At 50.7% G+C, this 27,938-nt stretch overlaps 1 protein-coding gene across 1 annotated transcript; it reads right to left on the bottom strand.

The window, feature by feature from the left end:
* Positions 1-6: 6 nt before the first annotated feature.
* Positions 7-27,938, bottom strand: BPIFB4 (BPI fold containing family B member 4). The gene is made up of 16 exons (XM_058685305.1): positions 27,824-27,938; positions 26,993-27,055; positions 25,708-26,227; positions 24,636-24,740; positions 23,681-23,824; positions 20,653-20,716; positions 20,135-20,195; positions 18,937-19,028; positions 17,374-17,577; positions 15,347-15,400; positions 12,087-12,257; positions 10,911-10,978; positions 8,654-8,696; positions 6,650-6,713; positions 3,472-3,548; positions 7-359 (listed from the first exon to the last, which is right to left on the bottom strand). Exons 1-16 carry the CDS (start codon positions 27,927-27,929, stop codon positions 336-338), a joined length of 1,860 nt encoding a protein of 619 aa, XP_058541288.1. The 5' UTR covers positions 27,930-27,938; the 3' UTR covers positions 7-335.

The following is a 27,938-nucleotide window of genomic DNA, read 5'->3' as shown; positions in this document are numbered from 1 at the left end:
CCCAACTGCAGGGAAATTGGAATCTTTTATTGAAAGTGTAAAGTATGCAGTGTGGAGTCTGGCATGGAGTCCAAAAGGCCTCAGTCCTCCAGGTGACCTCCTTCCCCCTGTGGGTGCTGACTGTAAGGCTAACCGTGGGTGGGACTGTTTGCCCACAGGGCCGATGGCTGGTTCCTTTTTTGGGTGGGGGCATGTGGGAAGAGGGTTGCAGGGCTGGGGAAGGACTGTCATAGGGGGCTGAAGGGACTCGGGGCCAGGGGCTGTGTTAGTCAGAGCCTTTCCAGGGCTGGTTCTGGCTTCTTCCAGGGCTTCGGCAGCATCTCTGCCTCTGTTGTTCAGGCACTCAGCACCAGAAGGTCCTTGGAGAACAGAAGAGAGAATCCAGTTAATGGATGAGATGACTTCTGCCTGCAGCCTAGTAGTCACCTGCGTTTGGATTGGGCAAGTCACATTTCTGGGAAGGAGCAGTTCTGAAGAGAGGAGACAACTGGGGGCAAGGGGTCTGAAGATCACCCTGGCCATGCCATTGGCTTGCCCTGTACAGGGGAATATTGGGCAAGACACTTCCCTCCCCACCCCTCATCTCTTTATTCTCCCAGATAAGAGAAGCAGGCCTGGGCCACTGTCCACGCTCTCCCCAAATCCAATTTCCACAACTAAAAATATCTACAACAAAGTAAATAATAGCTTTAACCCACAGAACAAAATAAATACCCATGAGTTTGTACTGATATAAATTATTGGATCAATAAATAAATGGTGAGCAGGGATGGTTCTTCCTCGTAGGAGATTTCTACCTAATAAATTTGAAAGGAGTTATAGAGTCTCCATTGGGGAAACACTGCACTAATAACTGTTGCAGACAAGAACCATTAAAGAATGCTAAAATGAGTGGCAGAAAGCATGATGAGAAGTAGGATATTTGGGTCATCTCCAAGTATCTCCTTGTGAGATATTTATTAGTTACAATGGGAAAAATCGTAACTTAACAGTGGGGAAACTGGCAGGAACCACCTTAACCACATGATCAAAGTCAATATCCCTGGGAAGAAGGCGTTGACATTGTGTGCCCCTGATACGGTGCACTGAGAAGGCACACAGCATCGCTTCAGTGGTGTTCTTGCCAAAAATACATAACCTCAATCTAATCATGAGAAAACATCTGTCAAATCCAAATTGTAGGGCACCCCACACAACGGGCCAGACTCATCAGAAATGTCAAGGTCATAAAACACAAGGGAAAATTTAGCAACTGTCACACATTGGAGGACACTGTCGCAGATTTGGACTGATGACCAAATGCAAAGTGGGATCCTGGATCCTAAACCAGACAAAGGACATCAGTGGGAAAACTGTCAAGGAAGGCCTGTACATCAGTTAATAGTTTTGTATCAGTGTGAACTTCCTGGTTTTGATCATTATACTCTGGGTATATAAGATGGCAACATTAGGGGAAACTGAGTGAAGAGTGTTCTAGTGCTCTGTGTACTATTTTTTCAACTCTTCTGTAAGTCTAAAATTGTTTGAAAATGAAAAATTAGGGGCGCCTTGGTGGCTCAGTTGTTAAGCATCTGACTTTGGCTCAGGTCATGATCTCACAGTTGGTGAGTTCAAGTCCCACATCAGGTGAGCTCAAGCCCTGCTTTGGGTGAACACGAGCCCACTTCAGGTAAAAGATGAACCCTGCTTCGGGTGATCCCTGCTTCTCTCTCTCTCTCTCTCTCTCTCTCTCTCCCCTTCTGGGATTCTTCCTCTCTCTGCCCCTTGCTCACTTGCGCCCCACCCCCTCTCTCTCAACAACAAAAAAAGAAAATGAAAAATTAAAATACATGGCTAAACCCATATAATAATAACAAGAAGAAAGAGGAAGAGGAAGAAGGAGGAGAAGAGAAGGAGAAGAATTAGCTACTATTTACAGAGGTTGTACGAGACCAAGACTGGACTGGGTCTTTAAATCAGTGGTTCTGCTACTAGGAATTTATCCAAGGGATACAGGAGGGATACATAGAGGGAGAGAGAATCTTGAGCAGGCTCTCCCTCTCCCTCTGCCCCTCACCCCTGCTCACATGCAGGAGCTCTAAATAAATAAATAAATAAATAAAATGCTGTATCTCATTTAATCTCTCATCACAAACCCTATGAGAGGGGCATTACCGTCCCCATTTTCAGATGAGGAAACTGAGGCTCAGGGCAGCACCGAGGCCCTCCAGGAGCTCAAGAGATGGGACCAGGACACGCACCACTGAGGACCATCCCAGCGCCTACATCTGACCTCTGTCCGCACTGTCCCTTCAAGGTCACTGCCTGCCTCCTTTGCTCCCCTGAGGTGGTGGTGGGGGCCACCCCTGGGCTGAGACCCAAGCCCAACAGGTGTGTGAGGAGCTGGGCTCTCTGCACGCTGCTGGAGGCGGTGTGGACGGGGCCATCTTTTGAAAAGGAAATGGTTGTTCTGGGGGAAAAGCCCATTCTTTCCATTTCTGGAAGTGTGTTCTGAGGAGCATACTGAATCCCAGACCCAGAAACACCTTTGTGCACCAGGATCTTTATTACAATGAGGACACTGAGGATGATGGACCCTTCTAGACTCCTCACTGTGTGCCAGGGGCTGTTTAAGGCACTTTACACGTCGAATCTCACTTTATTCTAAAAGTAGCCCTATAGTTAGGTACTATGGTTAGCCCCTTTTTACAGAGGAGAAAACAGGCTCAGAGAAGTTAAGTAACTTATCTGGGGTCTCCCAGCAGGACACTGGCAGAGGCAGGATTTGAACCCAGGCTGTTGGGTTCTAGCACCCTCATTCTTTAATGCTACTGATCAAAATTGTGTTTAAAAATAAAACTCCAGGAAGACTGGGATGAAAACAGCGAAATGCTCTAAATGTTCATTTCTAGGTTGCAAATATGTCTAAGAGGATAAACAGGTGTTTGTTTAATCTTTTCTGTATTTTCCAAATTGCAGATAATGAGCATATGTGGTTTTTATAGTGGAACAAGACCCCCTGCATTTGAATTTCAAGGCAACTGCCATGATTATAATTAGCAATCACTTCAGGAATATTTATCCAAAGGCCCATCTTCCCACTGGCTGGGCGAGCTTTGCAAGGGTCGGGGTTGTACATTTTGCTCACTGCTGTATTCCCAGCCCCTTGCACATTATTTGGCACTCAGAAGGTGCTCAGTAAAAGTTTTTCCAATGAACTACATCACACTTCCACTTTGGGTGAGCGCCTTACTGCTCTGAGCCTCAGTATTCCCATCTGCGAGATGGAGGCGAGGACGTCTGCCATGAGGACGAAATGAGATGGTGGGTTGGAAAACTTTATTTAAGGGTTCTTAAGCTTGGTGTCCTGTTCCCCCAGCCCCACCCTTTGAGGAAACAAGCCCCTCTTGCCCCACCCTTCACCTCCCTTCTCTTCCTCCTCCCAATTCCTGGGCATGGAGCGGAGAGCGAAAAGAGCTCTTCCTCCCTTACCTCCAAGACGTTGATGTCTGCATTGCTGAAATCGATGTTGAGGATTTTGGGGAGAGGGACGCCAGAGCCCAGCACGGCTGTGAAAAGAGACAACAACAAAATGGTCAGGCACAGTCAGCGTGGCTAAGACGTGTCAGCCACACAGGAGGCTACCAATATTTTCAAGGAAACCAGCCATTTCTCCTCCATCTCTAGGCCTTTGTCCTTGTAGATGCTCCCACCTAGAGCACACTCCCTCACCCTTGACTGCCTGCCAGGTTCTGAGCCTTCCCCGGGACTGTTTGGATGTCATGCCCTCTATGAGATTTCCTCCACCCCAGGCCGAGCAACCTTGGGCTCCTGCCTCTCCCTCGAACTGCCCCCCCCCCACCATTATTGAAATCACAGAATGCTAATTCTCTGCTTCCACATCTGTCACCTCTACCTGTCTTGTGAGTTTCTTGCAGGCAAGGACTGTGTCCCCGGTGTCACCCAGCCCTGGGCTGGGCACAGAGGAGTAGACAGATGTTTGCTGAATGGAGGTATGGAAGGATACACATGGGGCCCCAACAAGTGACTGCCATGGGATGTGCTGTTTGCTTTTAGATTGGCAGAACTGAAGTAGATTCATACTGATTCATGTTCTGGGAAGGAAGGAAGGAAGGAAGGAAGGAAGGAGAGAAGGGAGGAAGGAAGGGAGGAGAGAAGGAAAGAAGGAAGGGAGGAGAGAAGGAAGGAAGGGAGGAAGGAAGGAGAGAAGGAAGGGAGGAAGGAAGGGAAGAGAGAAGGAAGGAAGGAGAGAAGGAAGAAAGGAAAGGAAGAAGGAAGGAAAGGAGGAGATAAGGAAGGAAGGAGAGAAGGAAGGAAGGAAAGGAAGAAGGAAGGAAGGAAGGAAGGGAGGAAGGAAGGGAGGAGAGAAGGAAGGAAGGAGAGAAGGAAGGAAGGAAGGAGAGAAGGAAGGAAGGAAGGGAGGAAGGAAGGGAGGAGAGAAGGAAGGAAGGAGAGAAGGAAGGAAGGAAGGGAGGAAGGAAGGGAGGAGAGAAGGAAGGAAGGGAGGGAGGAAGGAAGGAAAGGAAGAAGGAAGGAAGGGAGGAAAGAACATAAGAAGGAAGAGAGGGATGAAAAGACAAGTGAAGGAATCTGGATTAAATGAAGTCAAACAGATTTTCTGCCTCCAGCAGGACTTTTCAGAGAGCAAGGGACATTGTAAACCTACCCCAGAGTAGTATATTCAGAATTTCCCAAACTTGCTTGGTGCCACGGAACCCTTTCCTTAAGAGTATCTTATGGGATGAATTTTTTCACGGAACCCACTTTGAGAATCTTGGCTCTTCTCCAATCTCTCACTTTTGAGAATGGCAAATTGCATTACAGCGAGACCAAGGGGCCTGCTGCCCAGTTCACACCACCTCTTAGTGACCAAGCCAGGGTGAGAGTCTCCACCTTTTGCCTCACAGGTCAGCCCAGCCCAGCCTAGCTCCTGACATCGTCCTCTCCCACTGGCGAACGTGCCTGGCCTTGGTGACCAGGGCTTTTCTGTGATTGAGATTTGGCCTCCTCTGGTGACAGTTTTCGGGATAAAGGTCCATCTGACATCAAGAGCACCCCCAATGAACCCTCGCTGGTAGAGCTCACAGCAGCCCCTCTCTGTCCTCTTCTCCATGATGCAGAAGCAGGGAGAGGGAGGGTGTGGCCAGACCGGCGGAGGCCTTGGGGGCGAGGTTTCCGGTTAAAACGGGGTTCAGGTACCCCAGCCTCCAGTGGCCCTGCAGGTCATGTGGCTTCCTGATAACATCCTTGAGGCACCACAGAGAGGGGGAATCATGCTCAGTCCCTTCTTTTTATGAAGTTGGGCAAGAAAACTCTCTCATGATAATGTGGCTGCCTAGGGGGCGGATTCTGGGTTAGGAGGCTGGGGAGATCAGTAAGAGCAACTTTAGCTTTATCTGTACTGATGAAACTTTCTACAACAATAATGTATTCATACTGTCTCTGCATGTAAAATTAAATACGTGATATCAAAGATAAAAAAAAACACAAAACACAAAAAACAAAAACAAAAATCAATCAAGGACATAACAATGTCAATATACCTAATAATACTAAACTATATACCTAAAAATGATTAAGAAGGTAAATCTCACATTATGGGTATTTTACCATGACTAAAAATAAACCTCAAAGATTACAGGAAATATCTTATGCCATATATATTTTTTTAATGGAGAAAAAAGAGTTTAATAGGAAATATAACCAGGAGTCGAGACTAATTGCCTCTGGGAGGTGAGATTTTACCTTTTATTTATTATTTATTTATTTATTTATTTTATTTTATTTTATTAAAAAAAATTTTTTTTCAACGTTTTTAATTTATTTTTGGGACAGAGAGAGACAGAGCATGAACGGGGGAGGGGCAGAGAGAGAGGGAGACACAGAATTGGAAACAGGCTCCAGGCTCCGAGCCATCAGCCCAGAGCCTGACGCGGGGCTCGAACTCACGGACCGCGAGATCGTGACCTGGCTGAAGTCGGACGCTTAACCGACTGCGCCACCCAGGCGCCCTTTATTTATTTATTAAAAAAATTTTTTTTTAACATTTATTTATTTTTGACAGAGAGAGAGACAGAGCATGAACAGGGGAGGGGCAGAGAGAGAGGGAGACACAGAATCTGAAACAGGCTCCAGGCTCTGAGCTGTCAGCAGAGCCTGATGTGGGGCTCGAACTCACGGACCATGAGATCATGACCTGAGCCGAAGTCGGACACTTAACCGACGAAGCCACCCAGGCGCTCCGAGATTTTACCTTTTAAACTGTTCAGGACTTTCTAAAACTTACACGCATATAATTTTCATGTGTGATCAGAATTTTACATGGATAATCAGAAAAATCAGCCAAATAAGTGAAGAAGAAGGAAAGGGAGGAGGAAGAGGAGGAGGAGGGGGAGGAGAAGGAGGAGGGGAAGGAGAGAAAAAGGAGGAGAAGGAGGAGAAGGAGAGAAGAAGGCAGCAGAAGCAGCAAATATGGAAGTTGATGCACCCTTGGGGCAACATTTGCACTCAGAGGGTTAAATAAATAAGCTTAGAATGAAGTTCTCAGGAATACGGTTGAGGTAGAATGGCTGTGTGTCAAACATGACCAGCAGCCACCAGGTCCCCAAGCCGCCCCCCACCCCCGCGGAGGCACAGGCACTGCTCTCACCGTTCATGGCGGGCAGAAACGCCAGGTCGAAGATCTTCCCCACCAGCACCTCCAAGAGACCAACCTGCAGGGAAAGGACGAGAACTCAACCCAGGCAGTGGTTCGCTCAGATCCCAGGGGCCCCTTGAGGCCCTGACCTGTGGCCGGAAGGCGCAGAGCTGCTCTGGGAGAATCTGGGAGCTGTCGTGACTTTAGAACCACCTAGGTGGACAGCCGCAAGGCGCATCTGTGCACCTGCTCTCGGTGTAGTTGGGGAGACTGAGGCCCAGAGCAGGGCAAGCACCGGTCCCAGGCTCATGGTGAGGCAGGGACTGGGGGAGGCCCGGAGCACTGGTCTACCGTGGCTCGCTCTGCAGCCACCCTGGTGTCATGGAAGGCCCTCAGGCTGTGTAGCCAACACTCTGGGGTTCCATCCCAGCTCAGTCTCCGTGGGCCTCTGAGAAGTCTCTCTCACCTCTCTGACCCTCAGTTTCCTCAGCTGTAAAATGGGCCAGCAAGCCCAGCCTGCAAGGATGCGGCGAGGATCACAGGCAGATCAGGTAAAATACCTGGCCTTGAGACTTCTCATGTGCGCACGCTCTTGACTTCTCTAAGCCCTGGTTTCCACAGCTGAAGATAGGAGTGAATACTCCTTTCTCGTACAGCGGTTGTAAAAGCCGAATGTAAACTCCTCCATGTAAAGTCCCCGCCTTGCTGTAGAACCTCATGGTGTGGCCTCGACAAGAGCACGGGACTTTCATCCCAGCGCTGTGACCTTGGGCAAGCCCCCCAGCTTCTCTGCATTGGGCTGCCTTATCTGGAAAATGGGCTAATAGCTCTACCCAAATCATAAGTTTGTTGTGAGGATTAAACGAGAGAAATTTGGTTAAAAAAAAAAAGAAGAAGAAGCTTAATTTGGTGCCAGTCTCTGTGGCCCCAGAAATAGTCTCTAATTTCACACTGTGCGAGCTTCTTTTCTTCTCGGAGTCCAGAGATGCCAGTTCTGGTCCCAGCTGTGCCCCAGGCAGCTGTGAGGCACGTCGCTGCCCAGCCCTGGGCCCCAGCTTCTCCATCTATAAAATGCGGCTGGTGACACCAGCAACATGGGTTGTGGAGGCTGGGGGTGGAAAAACCCAAAAATGGGCAACACGGTAGGTATTTGACTCTCTCTGTGCACATGGAAGTCTCACCACGACTGTTCTAGAAAGCAAACATCTGTTGTCAATTTGTAAAAGAGAAGAGGGGCATTTCTGGAGACCCAAGAAATGGTGTGGGGGGGACCCAAGAATAAACAGATGAAACGGGACCCACCCCTAGAATCTGAGCTTCTCTGGTTAGAAAGGCAGAATTTCAGAACGTGGTGGTAAAGGGGTGGTTAGAAACATATCCGGGATTGTTTGCTTTACAGATGAGGAAACTGAGGCTCGGAGTGGGTTGGTATTGCCCAAAGTCACATGGGAGTCAGTGGCAAAGCCAAGCCTCCAGATCCAGAAAGGAAGGGGTCCTGGGACGTGGCTGTCCCTACCGCCCCCCTGCTTCAGAGCAGAGGGATTTGGGCTAGGTTGCCTCCATTAGAGCAGGTGGTTTAAAATGGGACAGCCTCGGGCGCCTGGTTGGCTCAGTTGGTTTGGCATCCGACTTCGACTCAGGTCATGATCTCGCGGTTCATGAGTTCGAGCCCCGCTTCGGGCTCTGTGCTGACACCTCGGAGCCTGGAGCCTGCTTCCAATTCTGTGTCTCCCTCTCTCTGCCCCTCCCCACTGATGCTCTCTCTCTCTCTCTCTCTCTCTCAAAAATAAAAAATAAAAACCATTAAAATGGGACAGCCTCATTGGCAGAGTTGGAGCTGTGAGTGTGTACTCTGCCCCTCACTGGCTTTGGGGCCTCAGTTTCCCCACCTGTAAAGGAGGCCTGGCAGAGATGGTGCCAATGTTTAGGAATTCACAGACTCCCTCGGCCCCCGCTAGCCACGTGGGGACACCGTTCCCAGAATATCTTGCCCTTGAGCTTGCGCTTAGTACTTACATCAAAGTTGCCTACGTTTGAGGTTCTGAGGTTGAGGTGAGTCCTGCCAATAAAGCAAACGACCTGTTAGAAGTGGTGATTGCCTGAGAATCATATAGGGTTTATATTCCCATAAACTATCGAAAGCCCCTCCGCGAACATCCTCACAAAGACCTTGCTTGACCCGGGGGGGCAGTCAGTAAGAACGACATTGATCTCTGTGTATTGAGCACCAACTATGTATTAGATGCGACGCAGAGGCTTTTATACTCTACACAGGAGCCCCTTAGCGGAGGTTTTGTTTTCCGTGGTCTCAGTGACCCGCACTCAGCTGCAGTCTGGAAGAGATGATCCCCCTTCTGATGTGCTGCCGAAGGTCAGTGGTAGCCTAATGCTACATCACAGTGCCTACATCATTCACCCAGCTTCATTCATCTCGGCACCTAGGCATTTTATCGTCTCGCATCATCACCAGAAGGCGGGTGAGTACAGCACAGTATTTTGAGAAAGAGAGACGTAAATTTTATTATGGGGTGTTGTTATAATTGTCCTCTTTTATTATGGTTGTTGTTAATCTCTTACCGGGCCTAGTTTATAAATTGAACGTTATCACAGGTACATTTGTACCGGAAGACCCAGACCCAGTAGACGTGGGGTTCGGCACCGTCTGCACTTTCAGGCATCTGCTGGGGGTCTTGGAACGTATCCCCTGCGGATAAGGAGGGACTGTCTGTACATAAGGCTCAAATCATAACTGTGACCCCTACTGGCTGTATGTCCTTGGCCAAAGTACTTAGCCTCTCTATGCCTCAGTTTCCTCGTCTGCAAAGTGAGTGGCTGCAAGGACTAAAGGAATCATCCAAGTCAAGCCCGTGCCTGGTACATGGTGCGTGCCATGCACACATAAGCAATCATCCCTACCTCGCGGGATCCTTCCGGCAACCCCGTCAGAGAGTAACCTGAGGCTCCTGGGGTAACTGGCCATGGCCACAGAGCTCAGAGGGGAGAGCCCAGGACTCTGCCCTGAGGTACGTTTTTGGCTGCTGGGCTATTCTGAGGAGGGAGGCTCGAGGCCTGGGTTTGAGGTCCCTGTCTGTGCTGTGAGGGTCTCAGTCTCACTGCACCCGAATCTCACCTGCAAACCCACAGCCCTACCTGCGGCCAGACCAGACTTACCCATGGGGCAAAGCCATTGGGGCCGTAGGGCATCCAGCAGGACAGAAACCAGTGTTTTACTGCCGACTTCCACTCCCTTCCCTCCTTTTCCCTCAGCCCCTCCATCCACGACACTGCAGCTTTTTCCTGCCCTTTAAAGTTTGCCTGCACTACTCTGGCTGCCCCCAAGCCCCCACTGGCCCCTTCTCATCATCCAGGACTTAGGTCGGGCATCACCTCCTTAGAAATTCTTGGATGGCTCTGAGTCATGTCTTATTTTGAGTAATTCCCATTGTTGGGCTTGATCTACTGTCATAAGAAGAAAAAGTGATAATGAACGAGGCACACGCTGACAATTTTACACACAGTCTCACTTATCTTGAAGTGAGAATGAGAATAGTACTTACTGCCATAGGCTGAGGTCAAGAATGAAATGAATTGAAACACATTCAGGGCTTAGCTGAATGCCTGGCACATAGTGTTATTATGAGTCCTATGAGGTAGGGACTATTATCCCCATTTTTAGATGAGAAAGCTGAGTTTCAGAGAGGCAAAGTCACTTGGCCTCTGTCACACAGCCTGTCAGTGGTCACATTAGGATCTGAGCTCATATGGCCTGGCTCCAAAGCCTGCACTTGTAACCACGCGATGCAGCTCCAGCTCAGACAGACCTGGGCTGGCCCAGAGCCCCTCTCTGGACCTGCTGTGTGGGCCTGAGTAAGGCAACCCGCCTCTCTAAGCCCTAGTTGTCTCCTCTTTAAGATGGGAGATGCCGCAGGGCCATTGCAAGGCTGAACAAGAGAATGCACATAAATACCTAGTGCAAAGCCTGGCCCATCATCATCACGGCCATTATTATTATTGATATGGTAGTTGTTGTCGGCAGTAGGTTCCTTCTAGCAAGCTCACGGCATCACCCCCACTGCCTAGCTCACGCCAGCGGCCTTGGCGGTCACAGCCCATTTTCACCTTTGCAGCCTCTTGGATTTACCCAGCCCTGACAGCCATGCTGGGGGACCTCCGGTGACCTCCCAGATGTGTCCCTTCAGGAGCTGGCACCAGGCACGGCAACACCAAGGAGGCCTTTCTGAGCAGCAGGGGCCCGAGTCTGCAACCCCCTTACTTGTCCAGCTTGGCGTCGATCATCAGCTTATCCCCCTCCACGGAAAACATGGCCAAGAGTTCTGTGTCCTGGAGGAAAGAGGGATGAGAAGGAAGTGTGGCCACTGGGAGCGCTCTGTGCACCAGGCGCTGGCTGGGCGCTGGGTCAGCACTCAGCGTAACACAGGCTGTTCCCCGAGGTCTTGGCCAAACCTCCTTTTACGGGCCGGCCGAGGCCCCAGTAACGCTCACTCGGCCAGATGAAAAAGAAGGTGTGAGAGTGATCCAGGCAGTGGGAAGGGTATGTGCCAAAGCCCTGGGGCAGGAAAGAGGATGGCGTTAGTTGGAAGAGTGAAAGCCAGAGAGCAAGGAGGTAAGAGGGCTGCAGGAGACTGAGTGGGAAGGGGCCAGATCGGGCAGGACCAGAAAAATCAAGGCTGCATCCTGGAGGCACTGGAGAGCCATGGCAGGACTCTGAGCTGGATCATACAGACATTTAGGCTATTGATGGAAAAATTTCCACACAGCAGGGGCTGATCAACAGGGGACTGAATCAGGCACAGCCATGTCCACTCCCTGGGTGAGAACCAGCCCTTTGAATCTGACATCTGATGATGCCCAGAAAGGACCCCCAATACACCATGGCTTGGCATGCTCTAGCTGAGAATACTCACTTCCCGGATTAGAAGTGGCTCATTTGGTCTTGAGCCCTGGGAGGAAAGACTGAGAAGACATAGCAGATGGGGCAGAACCCTAAGTGTCTGAATCTTGAGCTTTAACCACCAAGGGGGAAATGGCACTCAACACAGCACATTGCTTCAACAAATAGGTGCTTTACTGAGCACCTACTATGTGTAGCACTCTCTGGCTAGGCTCTGAGGATGCTGTAGTGAATAAGACAAATTACATCTCTGTCCAGAAATAAACTAACAAATGCATTTTATAGTGTCAGGTTAAGGCTACAAACCAAGTAACGCAAGAGAGGCAGAGATAGAGAGAGAGAGAGAGAGAGAGAGAGAGAGAGAGAGAGAGACGCATCCAAGCTCACATAGCTAAAAGTGCTAAAGGTTGAATCTGAATCAGATCATCTGGCCCCAGGTTGGGCTTATAGTCACTACGGTTGGTTTTGTGGGGATCTGAGGGGGTCTGGGGACTCCGGAAGACCACTTGGCGTCCCCTCCCCCCCACTGATACTTACCACATCGATGAGGCAGATGGTGGTCTCAACGTCATTGGGCTGGGAGACCATGACCTCGGAGGTGGCGAACACCCTCACCAGTGCCTTGTCCTTCTGCAGCGTCACTGAAGGCGGGTTCGGTACCTGGATCCTGATGGTGAGTGGGTGGGACTCGGGGTACTGCTGGAACACCTTGCGGGGGGGACACCAGGCCAGAGTGAGTGGGGCCCTGGGTAGCGGGGTCAGCAGCCAACTCTAAACACACGGCACAGGGTGTCACCCTGGGCACCTGCAGCAATGCCAGAGCCCTGCATGCATGTGAGGGCTCTCACCTGCTGCCGCGTTTGGGGAGGGGGCTGCCCTCTCCGAGCCCCTCACAGGGGGTTGCTACGAGAATTAAATGTGGGGGTGCTGGCAAAGCCTCGAGCTCAATGCCCGATGCATGGAAATGCTCAGAATTTGCAACTGAGCAAGATGGGTTTGTCCGGACATTCACGATCGCATCGAATCATTACAACAAATCCATAGCGTATTATTTTCTCCGTGTGACAGAGTTAAAACACTGAGGTTCAAGCAAATGGTCCAAAGTCAGCAGGCGAGCTGAGATGGCAGCCCAGGGCTGTGTCACTCAGAAGCCCAGGGCCCATCTCCCCTCCTGCTGCCTCTGGACACCCCACCTGGAATGAGAAAGTTTGTATTTTGGGGCACCTCACAGTGAAAACTCAGAGCAAGGCACAGCCTACCTGGGTTTGCAGGGGTCTCTGGAGCCCCCCAGGTGGGAGGAATCTGAGCCTGTTTGCCGTGAATGGACTCCCCAAAAGCTAATGAGCTAAAGGGACGGTTCATCAAAAAGTCAGTTCCCATATGTGCTGAATTACTGCTTTACCAAAAACTTTATTTTAAGGAACATTCTTCTTTCTTCTTTCTTTTTTTTAAAAAAGACTTTAATCTCTACACCCAGCGTGAGGCTCACATTCATGACCCCCAAGATGAAGAGCTGCATGCTCTTCTGACTGAGCCAGCCAGATGCCCCAAAGGAACACTTTTCTTAAATATACTAAATGGGGGAGACTGGGTGGCTCAGTCGGTTAGGTGCCCGACTTCAGTTCAGGTCATGATCTCGTGGTTTGTGAGTTCGAGCCCCACGTCGGGCTCTGGGCTGACGGCTCGGAGCCTGGAGCCTGCTTCGGATTCTGTGTCTCCCTCTCTCTCTGCCCCTCCCCCACTCACGCTCTGTCTCTCTCTCCTTCAAAACTAAACATTAAAACAATTTTTAAAAATATATATTAAATGAATTTAACTATATGGGAAAAACTACAAAGTTACTTTAAAAAGAAATCCATGTAAATGGAAACTTCTCCACAGGCAATGCAGCAGTGTGGATCCTGGAACTAAGAAGATTCTACCCATGTTCTTGAACACATTGTCAAGGTGAAATTCTTTTATTTATTCTTACTTATTTTTAAAAAGTTTTTGTAAAGTTTATTTATTTATTTTGAGAGAGCACAAGCGGGGGAGGAGCAGACAGAGAGGGAGGGAGAGAGAATCCCAAGCAGGCTCCATGCTTTCAGCACAGAGCCCGATGCAGGGCTCAAACTCACGAACGGAGAGATCATGACCTGAGCCAAAATCAAGAGTCAGATGCTTAACTAACCGCATCTGACTGAGCCGCCCAGGCATCCCAAGGTGAAATTCTTTTAAACAAACTCTTGATCTGTTGGCGAATCTAGTAGATTTAGCCAAATGACCACTGAGCGAATTCACCCTTTGGCAAATTGGCTTTCAACAAATCAATAATGTGGTAACTGGCTTTTCACAAGGGGATTTTGGGGATACCTGGAGGAGCCAACCCCAACATACACGGTCTCCAATAATTAGCAACACCTTCCTTCACAGGGACGCGGAGAGGTCACCTCAAACTCTCCCCACAGCAGCAGGAGACCCAGGATGCACACCCCAGCTCTGATTAAGCCTGGATCTCCGGGGGACGCTCTCCCGTGTCTAGCCTGAATCTCCGCTGCTGCAGACCCAGAGTCCCATTTCAAGGTCTGAGTCTTTGTGCCAGCACAGCATTTGCCATGTTGTGTGACTTCTCTGAGCCTCTGTTTCCCTGTCTTGAAATGGATTTCTCCCCTTTTCCGGCTCCATGAATGAGGGGGATGATTAAAACCAAATAAAAGAGGGGATTATTAATTTTTTTCATAAGCTGTAAAGTGCAGTGGACATAGAAGTGGTCCAGTAAATAAAAGGTCCATTTGATAGAACTCTACCTGCCCCTGGGACCTGCCGCTATTTTTGACCTCAGATAATGGTGCTATGCCATTCAGCTTCCAACCACATGAGGGCGATAGTGATCATTTGTTGACTTGGGTCTCCTTTCCTGCTTCTGAAGTCGAACCAGGAGCAGAACAGAACAGGTGGAAAAGAGATGAAAAATGTCTAAAATGGTCGTAGGTTACAGCAATCCTTTGTACCTGCATGGCGCTTACTGTGTAAGAAGCTCTCTGCTGCCAGATGCAGGTTAACAGGTTTTGGACCAGCGCTGGGACAAGAATTGGGATCGGAAAGGCCTTTGTTCCAACCGTATATAGCTAATAATCTGACAAGAGCACACTTGCCCTTTTTTTTTTTTTTAAAAAAAGACTTTGTTATTATGAACAAGAACAATAATAGTGAACATTTATCAAATGCCTACTCTGTGCTTATGTTCAACTCCCAGGTTCACAGCCACACGGTGAAGTGGGCATCGTTAGCCCCATTTCCCAGAGGAGAAAACGGAGGCTCAGAGAGACGTCATTTGCCTATGGTAGTATGGTTGAGACATGCTTAGCTGGAATTCAAGTTCATGTTTGCTCCAAAAATCTGGCTCCTCCCATCTGAGCCACCATGCACCTGCGCGTGTCAGCACCTTTACGTGAACCATCATCACCTTCATCTCCTTCACTCTCCTAGACGAAGGTGTGGAGTAGGAGCTCGCATCCTTTTTTTACCGATGAGGAAGCCAAGGCTCAGAGACGTTAAGACTCTTGCCTGAAGACACACAGCGATGAAGTAGCCAGACGAGGATTAGAAATGTGCAGACCAGTCCACTGCTACAGCTCAGGGTCTTTCCACCTCAACCCTCCATGCCCTCCTGGCATGGGGATTTGGACACCACACCTTTGTCACTGCACTCGGATCACCCCACCCTGGTTGTGGGCGTCTCCCCTTCTGACCCAGTTCCCGGGACACCTAGAAGGAGGGGAGGGCTGAAGACAAGGGGACGCATCTGCTTTACGTACCTTGGGAATCAGAGCTCCCAGCGTGGACGTGGTGAGAGGAGGAAGTTCTTCAAACTGCAGGGCAAGAAGGGGCATGTGAGTCCCTGAGGCTGCAGGGACAGACAGGAGTTGCTAACACAGTGCTTAAACTCCTACACACCCTCAGGCAACCAGCAGGGGCATCTTCTTCCCTTCAAAGACCCCTTGGGAGGTCCTGCCTGTCCAATGGCAACCCACATACTAATCATGGCAGCCGTTTTGTGGTTAAGGGGACAGGGCCAGCCACTTAAGCTTACTATAGGCATGACTTTATGGGGCAGGAGGTAAGAAAAGACCTGACTCTTTCTCCTCTAGATGTAATTCTTAACTTTTTTTGTTGATTTATTTTATTTATTTATTTATTTATTCATTCATTTATTTATTCATTCATTCATTCATTCAGAGAGAGAGAGAGAGAGAAAGAAGCAGAAAGAGAAGGAGAGAGAATCCTAAGCAGGCTCTGCACGTCAGCTTGGAGCCCCACGTGGGCCTTGAACCCACAAATCGTGAGATCATGACCTGAGTCAAAACCAAGAGTCAGATGCTTAACCGACTGAGCCACCCAGGCGTGCCTAAATGTAATTCTTTATCAAAACAAGGTGAACATTGGTGAGTCCATGTGCATAACCCAGTGTCCACTAAATGCATAATTCTGCCATATCCAAAGATCTGCTTTTGAAAACCTCAAATACTAAAAAATGAAAAGTCAGTACCATTTGGCAGAAAGAAATGGCAACTGTGAAAGTAAATGCAATAAAAATGAAACAGTGCCATTATATTCTCCATGGATCTTGTTGCCTGTGGAGGGCTTTGAGGGGGTGAGTCCTGTTCTCTCTGAGTTACAAGGAGGACACTTAAAAGTACAAGAGAGGATTGACTATATACTAGCACCAAATGGAGACTTCTTGGTGGAATCAAGATGGACATAATTCATATGGTGGTTTTTTGGAGAATAGCTTGTTCTTAGGAGACACACACAAATTTATGGAGTGGGATGTCATGTTTCTAAAAACTTAAATTGTTCAACAATAGCTAGCTAGCTTGCTGATAGATAGGTTAGATAGGTGGATGAATGGAATGATGGAAGGAAGGAAGGAAGGAAGGAAGGAAGGAAGGAAGGAAGGAAAGAAGGGAGGGAGGAAGGGAGGGAGGAAGGAAAGGAGGGAGGAAGGGAGGAAGTAAGGAAGGGAGGGAGGGAGGGAAGAGGGGAGGAAGGGAGGGAGGAAGGAAGCATGGATAAGTAGGTGGGAGGAAGGGAGGGAGGGAGGGAGGGAGGAAGGGAGGGAGGAAGGAAGGAAGGAAGGAAGGAAAGAAGGAAGGGAGGAAGGGAGGAGGAAGGAAAGGAGGGAGGAAGGGAGGAAGTAAGGAAGGGAGGGAGGGAGGGAAGAGGGGAGGAAGGGAGGGAGGAAGGAAGCACGGATGAGTAGGTGGGTAGATCAGTGGGTGAACAGATGGATGGATCCGTAGACATGAAGCAAATATGGCAAAATATTAACTGGTGAATCTAGGTGAAGGATATTTGGGCACTGATTGTGCTATTTTGTAACTTTTCTGAAGGCTTGACGTTTTTAAAAGAAAACGTTTGGAAAGAAAATCATTCTGGAGCATACCTTATTCTTATGTATCTTTCAGTTATTTAATATCAATGTTTACCAAGTAAAAGGATCCTAACCATTTATATTGAGATACGTATGTAAGAATATATACTATGATTTTAAAGAAGGAGTGACATAAAATTAAATAGAACTGAATAGAGATCATCATCATATGATTTGATGTTCTTTAATGCCACGTCTCTGAATCACCTAAAATCATCTCAGTCACCGTGCTTTGGTAAACACTGACATGACCAATACATGCCCGTGAGTGCGAAATTAGTCAGGGGCGCACTGTCTACTTACTGTTCTCACTTGAAAGCAATTTGCCCAAGGCTGTGGGGACTAGACAAGACCAACGGGGAGCTGTTTGCTGCCCGGCCTAGCCCACCTCCGGATGGGACCATGACTCACCATGCCGTCGGTGATGTCGATATCCAGTGCCCCCTGCTTCTGCAGGAGGGCCAACACTGAGCCCAGGAAGTTGGCAGAAATGGCCAGTTGGGAGTTGGTGTTGTCGCCCATGGGGGGTAATTCTGGCATCTTTTGTCTGGGAGTCATGGCTGGTCGCCCCAGTGGATAGTCAATGAGCTCGCCTCCAGCCTCCCCGACCAGAGTCTGGGGAAGCAGAGAGGAAAGGGGTCACAGGGAGGGTTACAGGGAGATGAGCGGAGGAGGCTGAGACTGGGGTGATGTCCTGGCAGCCTTCCTCGATTAAACCCACTGGGTCTGAGTTACCCTTTCTTTTATGGTCCCTGGCTTTTCTTCATTTGTGATGGCATGGAACCTCCTGCAGTTCTCACTTTATGACCACTTACAGCCATGAGCTATTGCCCTTTATTTTAAATACGTGTCCAACATGGATTCTTGCCCCTCCGCCCTGCCAAAAGGAGCTAATTATGTGTCCGCACAGTGCCCATGGCGTATCTACTCCCTGAAGACCAGACCCCTCTCCCTGCTCTACAGATGCTGTGTGGTCTGCCTGTGGGGACTTCTCCGCCTCGTTGAGAGCCACTCTGTCCCTACTGCCCCTGGTCAGTCCCTGCCACCACCTCACTACTCCCACCGTGGCTCCTTCCCACATACTGTTCCCTGACCCACGCTCTTCTCTTATTATGGCCCACTTACTGGCAGGTCTCAGCTTACATGTCACTTCCTCCAGGAAGCCCTTCATGACCTCCCTGGATACAGCCTGACTCCTTGCTATAGGCTCTGATATCCTGGGACCCTCTTGCACAGAACTGATGATCTTTAATTGTGTATTTGTTTGAGTGACTCTTGGATGGCCTAGCCCCTCCAACGGATTGTAAGCTCCATTAAGGCAGAGGTCTTGCCTTGTTCACGGTTCACCCCCAGCCCCAGCACGGAGTCTGGCACACAGTAGGTAACCGACAAACACCTCTTGAATGACTACTGTTTGTGAATAGACTGGGGGGCACGTATATGTGTTCACACGTATCCTGTGTACGTGGCAGCGTGGGGTTCACCAGCAGTTCTGTAGCTGACAGAGCAGCGGGGGAAGCACCCATGTTGGTCCAGGCTGGGGGGGAAGAACGTGTGTGTGTGCCCCGTGCACAGGTAGGGGTCAGATTCAGTGGTGTGCTGGAACCCGCTCACGCCAGCTCGGAAGAGCAAAAGCTCCATGCATGTGATATAAAGTTAGTAGCTTGAAACTGGCCATGGTGGGAGTCTTTAGAGCATGGACATCAGCACGGAGGTCACCTTATTATGTCATACAGTGTCTGTGAAGACAGACGGAGTCAATCTACATAAAGCACTTGGAACGTGCCTGCCACGCAGCGAACACTTGGTAAGTGTTGGCTGCGATTGTGTTTCCTGATGTGGCTTCTGGAAGGTCTTCAAGTAATCAGAAGAGGGTCCTGGTCCAACACTGCTTCCCAGACACTGAGTAGAAGCCCATGGGTCTGGCGCTCACACCCTTGCCTGCCTTCCCTTCCCTGAGGCCCCGGCACTCACATTGAGGTCCAGCTCCAGGAATTCCCCGGTCACGAGCGGGAGGCTGGAGAAGGTATACTGAACACTTCCCAATATCCCCAGAGGAACCAGAGCTGCAGGAAAAGGTGGGGTCATAGGGAGTCCCCTTCATCCTCCCAGATGCCTTCCCTTCTTATGCCCCAAAGGGGGCGGGGCAGCAAGGCTCCAGCAGCATGAAAAGAGCAAGAGTTCTGGGTTCAAATCCCACCTCTGCCTCTTCCTTGCTGTGTGACCTCAGGCAAGACACTGTGTCTCTCTGAACCTCAGTTTCTTCCTCTGTAAAATAGGTTTGTATAACTCCTTGGACAATATTGTGGTGTCTGTGGGATTCTGGATATTGATACGCTTTGTAAACTGTGGAGTACTGTGACCAGGGAGGAAGTTTTAAGGTTCCACAACGTGGTGCTTAGTTGAAGCTGGCATTTCCCTGACTGCTTATGGCCAACAGCCCCATCCTCTGGGCTCTCCCTCCCTTGTTCCTGGCCACAAAAGGACAGAATTTCACCCGTCTGCAAAAGCCATCCCCAAACTTCCTGGGGTCCCAGAGAGACGGGAGCGCCACCCAAGAGGGCCGCCCTGTATGGCTATAGATACTATGCACCTCACAAGTCAGGTGCCTCCGTTATGTTGCAGTCTATGTGAAAGGAGGTCCCTGCCATCCTGCTGTGCATGAACCGCACAACCATACGGGGCAGGCTTGCCTCCAGGAATGTTCACTCAGAAATCGTGGACCACGGCTGGTATCAGAGCCTGGTTCTAGGGACCTGAACGGTATTCATGGTGTCTCCTGTTATTCACTCTCCAATCCCTCTGTGGGCTGAAGCTAGCCCCCCATATTAAAGTTGAGGAAACTGTAAGGAGTCTTTCCAAGTCCACACAGCTGTCAGGAAAGAGCCAGGGCTCTGACCAGCCTCACTGTCTCTGTCCAGAAACTTAGCCACCGGGCCAGGTGGGATGCTCCTCCCTCCGGGGGCATGTCTGGCGCCAAGAGGGAAGGCCAGGTAGCCTCTCTCCTGTGACATCAGCCACACCGCGTTCTAAGGGCCCGAGAGGGGCCTGGTGCCCCCACCACACTGGACCTTCCGCCCAGACATGCTATGCCCCCCGGCGCCTTCCCTGGCTGGGCCCAAATCAGGGCTGGAAGACGCTGGCTGAATGAAGCAAAAGAGGAAGGACTTACAGTCCACGAGACCCAGCTGGTCGTTGACAAGACCCAGCACCACATCCACGATAGGGCAGAGCTGTGGGGGGAGAGATGGCATGAGGTTCTGGAGCCGGGGCTGGGCGCTGGGGCGCGGGGCGCAGGAATAGCAATGACAATAGCTGCGTTTACTGCCTGCGTGCTCTGTGCCTGGCACTGTCCTCCCCACAGCCCTGTGGGGAAGGTGCTCTCCTGATCCCCATTTTATAGATGGGAAAACCGAGATCAGAGAGGTGATAGGATTGTCACGTGGCTCGGAAGTGCCCGAGCTGGGATTCAAACCAGAACTGTGTGACTCTTAAGCTCCACTTCCTTATCCCGTCACTCATCTGTCCCTCCACATTCGTCAGGGTCCTCCCCAGACCTCCAAGAACAGGCCCCAGCCCTCTGGCTCCTCTGGGTCACCTGCACGCCCGCAGGGATGGAGGCTGGACTGCGCTCCCTCCGTCTGGGGAAAGTCTGTGCTCCTTGCTCCCCATCCCAGGATAGGTTCTTACCAAGTCAGGGAGGACGTTGGCCAGGACTCGGTTCACTAAGTTGTCCACGAGGTTGGGGAGAAGCCTGAGGAAAGAGGAGTGGGGGAGGAGGAGGGAGCTCACCAAGCTTGTCCATGCAGCGTCCCGAGCCAGGCCCTGGGCAGCGAGAACCCCTGAGTGCTGGAAAATTGTTCCGAAAGCCAGACAGACAATGTACATTCACCACAGACCTGGCCGGAAAGGCTGCCCAGGCAAATTGCTTGGCTTTTCATTCACTCATTCACTCATCCATCCATCCATCCATCTGTTCATTCAACAGATGCTCCTTGAACTCTGCACTGGGCTAGGCCCAGGCTGGGATGCTCCTGTGTGCAGAAGTCACTCCCTCCTGCTCATCTGTCCCTCTAGCGGGCTGCTTGCTGCAGGAAAACGAACATATTCCTCTGTCCAAGCACCCAGCACAGTACGTGCTCGATAAATGTGTGTGGAACGGAGGGGAGGAGAAATACTGGCCGACAAAATGTGCTCATGGGGTCCACAGGAGACAACGAGCTGTTGCTGTTGAAAGTCTGGGAGATGGGATTGGTTCTACAGACAAGGAAACAGCTCTGGAGAAGTGGTCCAAGTGCATCATCCAGCTGTAAACAAACCGTCCTAACCAGTTGGTTAAGGGGGGAAAGAGATCATAGTATTGATGCATAGGCAAGACACATAGATGGACAGACAGACAGACTTGTAGGGCAAGGGTTTATTTCCCGAGGCCCCGCAGTGATGAGAAGGTGAGCGAAACATGGTCATCCTCACGCAGTGTCACCGATACCTTGGCCCCTTAAAAATCCGCCCCTCTGTCCCCACTGAACACTGCCCTGCCTGCACCCTCCCAGCTTGTGTCCAACGCTTGCCAGCTTGACAGAGCAAAGCGTTTCTTGAGATCATGTCCTAATTAGAACATTTCTGTACACGTTTTGGTCTCCTTCTTAGGTGGATTCACAGCTTAAGGGACCTTGTGTTGGTTCCAATGCTCTGTGGATGATAAGGCCCTTGAGAATTTATCCATGCATGGGTGCGTGCGTGCGTGTGTGTGCATATGTGTGTGTGTGGGGGTAATTTGAATTTAACCTATGTCCATTCAGGGCACAGACTGTTGTCTCCTTCTGAGAAATTATCCAACAGATACATCGGCCCATGTTTAAAATGTACATAATTCACTGTAACCTATTCGTCAGAGCAGAAGATTAGACAAATTGCAATGTCCCCACACCAGGGGACTGGACGAATACATGATGGCTCATCCGGACAACGGAGTACCACACAGCTGTAAAAAGTTAAACAAAAAGGAAGCTCTCGATGTCCAAATACAGGAAAATCTCCAAATAGAGTAAATGAAAAAGTGCAAGATGATGTTTATAGTATGTGTCCACTTGTGTTAAAAGGAGGGTGGGGAATGAGACTCTATGTTCATGTTTGCTTCATTTGTAGAAAAGAATTGGAAGGAGAATCAAGAAACAAGCACAGTGAGCTTGTGGGGGGGGGGAAGCAAGGAGATGGGAGACAGGGTGAGAGGGGGCTCTCCAGTCTGTGCCTTTGTATTTTTGTTATATCTTTGAACCATGTACTACCAAAAATATTTCCTAGAAAATTAAAAAAATCTGTGAGGTTTTAGGACGCCTGGGTGGCTCAGTCGAATAAGCATCCAACTCTTGATTTCGGCTCAGGTCATGACCTCGCGGTTCATGGGTTCAAGCATCGCACCCTCTCACTCACAATAAATAAATAAACTTAAAAAATCAATCTTTGAAGTTTCTGGGTGCTTCTCTCCCCTCCTCTTCTCACCAAAATATCAGGGGCCAATTTTCTCTGTCCTTACCCACTCTAGAGCAGAAACAAAGACTCAGAGAAGCTCACATGAATCAGAAATTCTTGGGGTCGAGTCGTACAGTGAGGTTATCTGCTCCCAAAGTCTAGATAAGATGAGCACTGGAGTGACAGGGGCAAAGAGATTGATAAGACAGGAGGGGGAGGAGCAGGCAGCCAGAGGCCTCAATGGGAGAAGCCAAAGACACCTTTCCCATGATGAAGGCCAGGGAGGGAGGAGAAAGGGGCTCAGCTCTGAGCTGCCTTGGTGTGCCCTCATCCAAGACCATCACCTGGAGGCAGCGTACCCCTCAATACACACACACTTGGAACCTCTCTGGTTGTGTTGGCCATTTTGTGGGGAGGATATGATAGAAAAAACCCAACCCCTAACCAAGGTTGCATTGGATAGAACCAACTGGGAAACTTCCCCATGAGTTGGGGCTCCAAGGGACAGAAAATTCCTGCTAGACATATATTCAGAAAACTCTTAAAATTTTTTTTTTAATTTTTATTCATTTTTGAGAGAGAGAGAGAGAGAGAGAGAGAGGGAGAAAATGAGCGGGGGAGGGGCAGAGAGAGAGACAGAGGGAGACACAGAATCTGAAGTAGGCTCTAGTCTCTGAGCTGTCAGCACCGAGCTGATGTGGGGCTTGAACCCCCAAACTGCGAGATCATGACCTGAGCTGAAGTCGGATGCTTAAACCAACTGAGCCACCCAGGCGCCCCAGAAAACTCTTTTTCAAAATATTTATTTATTTTTAGAGGGGAGAAAGGGCAGAGAAAGGGAGAGGAAGCATCCCAAGCAGCCTCCGCACTGTCAGCACAGAGCCCAACATGGGGCTCGAAGCCACAAACCGTGAGATCATGAGGTGAGCCAAAATCTAGAGTTGGAGGTGTAATCAGCTGAGCCACGCAGGTGCCCCTCTTCAGAAAACTTAAAATGTGCCAGGTTCTGTACTGTTTTGCATTCGTTATCTCCATTCCAAAGGGAAAGAGAATTAGCCCATTTCACAGACACAGCAAGTGGAGCTCAGATTCAGAGGGCAACAGAATTGCTCAAAGTCACACAGCAAGGAATCGTGGAGGTTGACCCGCAGGCTGCTTCTAGAGCCTCTGCTCCTGACCACATGGTTTATCAAAGATAGACCGCTCCACCGTCCACCGAGGCACTCCACTGCCCACCGGTACTCACCCTCGAAGCAGCTTGACTTTGATACCCCCCAGGAGGGTGTCACATCGCTCTACAACTAGCCGAGGGTAGCCTGTGCGGTCCATGGTCAGCCGGACCTTGGCCGTGATGTTCACTTCCACCGCGATGTCCAGGAAGCCAATGAGACTAGAGGAGGTCGTGGGGCCAGGGAGACGGCTAGTCAACCTCAGCCTCCAGGCCTCCAGCCTCATTCAGTTCTACCCAGCACCTTGCACCTTGGGCTGTCTTTGCTGTCCCGCCCCTTGCTGTCGTGCATCTATTCTGCACCTTGCTCATCTCTAGGGGTCCCAAACCAGAAGGCTTCCCAGGTCCCTCTACATCCATGAACAAATCCATCTCCCACTTAGTCAATGAGAGAGCCTCAAAGGCTGGGAACAGGAGTCAATAAATGAACTCTACACATAAATTCTGGTTTTCAAAGTGACTACCCACTGACCTAGCCTTATAGACAGGACCTCGTCCCATGGGGAGAAATCAGCACAAAAGTCCACTCTCTAAAGTCCTCCGCTAAGCACCTACTTTGTGGCGGGCACTATCAGGGAGACATTTTCTTGCTTTCCCTCCCTTGCGGCCACGGCCACCTGGAAAAGGACATGTCACTATGTCCGTGGCAGGTGAAGACACTAAGACTTGGTGACATTAGGGGCTGACCAGAGGTCACACAGCTTGTAATAGAGTCAGGATTCAAAGCCAGGCTGTCACCTGTCTCTAGCCTCCCAGATCTTAACACCCATGCAGGCTACCTTCACTGCTGACTGGGACCGGAAGATGGCCTGAGCCCAAGGGTATAAGTCAGGTGCCGGTAACACATTCGGTGTTAGTATTCCTCACATTACAGACAAAGAGGCTGGGGTGCAGACAGGGGAAATGACCTGCTCAAGATCTTTCATCCGGGACCTCAGGTGGTGGGGACCCCTCCAGGGCTGAGGGTACACACCTCTTCCCATTGATGGCCACGCGGGTGTACAAGCTCAGGTAGACGCCCACACCAGGCAGGAGCCGCACGGACACTCGGGGGAGGGTCAGCTCCACGATGCGCAGCCTGCATAAGACCCAGGCTGGTGAGATGGTCATCCCCGGGGTCTGCCACGCTTCACTGGGGGTGCCCTGTGTCATACACCCCCTTCTCTGTGCCACATTCATTCCCTCTAACTCTAAAGAGACCTGAGGTTTGTGGATAGAACTTGGAAAACACAGAGAAGTGACAGGGAAAAAATGCCATGACCCACACTCTCATTGCCTAGAGGCCCACTGTTTACATTTCCTTGTATTTCCTTTGAATTTTTTTCTTGTAAAGATGCCATTCTCCCTGCTTATCCTTGCCCTTCTTTTCCTGGTTCCTTCCTACAAATTCTCTGCTTCAGTTTAAGACCCTTTTCCTCCAGGAAGCCTTCCCTGACCTCCCCCACTATACACATCCTTATTTCTCCATGAGCTGCTAACCAGTGTTATAACTGCATGATTATTTTCAGGCGTCTTTATCAAAGCCCATATACCCCATTGGCCTGCAAGCTCTGTGTGGACTGGAGATGTGTCTTTTCTTGGCTAACCATGTGTCCTTGTCCCCAGTGCCAACACAGTGGCCTGCACATAGGAGACGTGCTCAGTATTTGTTGAATTAAATAGTGACTATGAGAATATGAGAAGGAGACTGGGCATAGCTGAAATTATATGTGTGTAGTTTTAAATCCTTGCACATTTTCTACTTTAACTATGATGATGACCATTCTGTAGCTGAGGAAATTGAGACTCAGAGAGATGAAAACAATGGCCCAAAGTCACACACATACATAAAAAGGTGAGCTGTGACTCAAATTCAGGGCTGTTTAGTGACTAGACCCCAAGCCATACAACTTGGGACTCTCAAGATGTCCAGTCCTGAGGCCAAGTCTTGAAGTGCATGGGGCTCTGAAGACTGTCACCCCTCCAACTCTAGGCCCCTGGGGTGATCACCATGTTTGTTAAGTTCATCATTTGGGCTTGATAGGGAGAACCTGGCCCCTCCTTACCCGGTGATGCCCTGCACGGTGCTGAGGATGCCGCCCTCGCCAAGCACGCCCAGGACTCCACCTCCTCCGAGAAGTCCTCCATCACCAAGGAGACCACCTCCTCCGAGCAGGCCACCTTGGCCCGACAGGATGCCATCGGCTGCCAGCATGCCCCCAGTGCCCAGCAAACCACCTGGGCCCAGCGCCCCAGTGGCTACACCGGGTGGTATCTCTCCGGGCCGCAGCTCCCTCCGGTGAAGCCTGCTCATGGCTGCCGCACCTTCGGCCGACCTGTACTGCCCACGGCCCCTGTGGCCGCCATATGCATTGTCAGCATTGCGGTAGTCACCTTTTCGGAGGTCCCTGATGCTTCCATCTGACTCAAGGATCTCACCGTATCTGTATTTGCCCCCCAGCTGAGCAGTGTTGTCATTGGTCTCGATGTGACCATACTTGTAATTACCGCCAAGCTGCTTGCCATTGGTATATTTGGGGGGGCGCTCTCGAACATGGAAATCGTTGTAAGGAATGCCACCGACACCTCGGGGGAATTCAACGCGTCTGTAGTCATCATAATGGTGTCGGCCACCACCCAGAAGACCACCACCGCCACCCAAGAGACCACCACCACTGCCACCCAAGAGCCCCCTACCACTGCCACCCAAGAGCCCCCCGCCATTGCTGCCTCCGCCACCCAAGAGCCCCCCACCACTGCCACCCAAGAGCCCCCTGCCATTGCTGCCTCCGCCACCCAAGAGCCCCCCACCACTGCCACCCAAGAGCCCCCCGCCATTGCTGCCTCCGCCGCCCAACAGCCCCCCACCACTGCCACCCAAGAGCCCCCCGCCATTGCTGCCTCCGCCGCCCAACAGCCCCCCACCACTGCCACCCAAGAGCCCCCTGCCATTGCTGCCTCCGCCACCCAACAGCCCCCCGCCACTGCCACCCAAGAGCCCCCCGCCATTGCTGCCTCCGCCACCCAACAGCCCCCCACCACTGCCACCCAAGAGCCCCCCGCCATTGCTGCCTCCGCCGCCCAACAGCCCCCCACCACTGCCACCCAAGAGCCCCCCACCATTGCTGCCTCCGCCACCCAAGAGTCCCCCGCCACTGCCACCCAAGAGCCCCCCGCCATTGCTGCCTCCACCACCCAATAAGCCTCCCCCAACCCCACCCAACAGGTCACCACCACCCCCTCCGCTCCCACCACCAAGCAGGCCCCCCAGAAGGCCACCGCTCCCACCACCTCCACTTCCACCAAGCAGACCCCCCAGGAGAGGTCCTCCACCATCACCACCAGCTTTACCCATGGGCACCTCTCTCAGGGCTGAGCGGAGAGCATCACTCTGCTGCAGGGTGCCTGAAATGGCTGCAGAGAAGCAAAGGCATTAGTGAGGGCTTCCTCCCCCAGGCGCCACCTCTGGCCCACTCCTTGGCTCTCTGGGCCCCACCTTTCCCACCGGTAGAATGTCAAGGTCGAATGGGAAGACTCCCCCAGACCAATCCAGCCCTGACATTCAGGTGGGCTCACTGACTGCTAACTTGGACCTGCTCTTGCTTTAACTAGATTTCAACATCATTCACCGAACCTGGAAAGATTTTCTTCCTTCTACTCCCTTTCAAGTGCTCCACACTTTAGAGCTTATAAACCTGCTTGGATGGCATCAGAGCAGGTCTTCGTTTGCCAGATGACAAAAATGAGCTCCCAAGAATTAAAGGGTGGAATAATTACGGCCCCCACATTTGAAGCCTTCAATGTATGTACCAGGAACGGGACGTTTTCAGAAGGCTACCTCGTTCATTCTCAAACCAGTCCTCTATGACGGGGGCCACAATCACATCCATGTTGCAGACGAGAAAACTGAGGCTCAGAGAATTCAAGTTGTGGACTTAAGGTCGGTCAGTATTTGAACCCTGGGAAGGCTGACTCGAGGACCCAAGCCCTTAGTCACTGCTTCTACCGCCTCAGGCATGAAGTCCTCAACATGGTGTAAGTGTGTAGGGAATGGTAACCAAAAGCAAAAGGGGAATAATTTACCCACCCACCTGACGTGAAGAGGGTCCTTGGGACTTCAGAGTTGGCTGGACTGCCCTGCCCACCCCACATCACCCCTGACTGCCGCAGGCCTGGACTCACCATTGCTCAGCACGTCTTTGGTAACCCTGAGGACGGTGTTTGTTTCTGCGCGGGTGCCACAGAGAGCTGCCACAGACAGAGCAGCCACGCACCAGGCTGTCCACATGCTGGCACT

This window comes from Neofelis nebulosa, chromosome 9, assembly GCF_028018385.1.
Source record: "Neofelis nebulosa isolate mNeoNeb1 chromosome 9, mNeoNeb1.pri, whole genome shotgun sequence".
Taxonomy (NCBI): Eukaryota; Metazoa; Chordata; class Mammalia; order Carnivora; family Felidae; genus Neofelis; species Neofelis nebulosa.
This window is presented reverse-complemented; position numbering and strand designations above follow the sequence as displayed.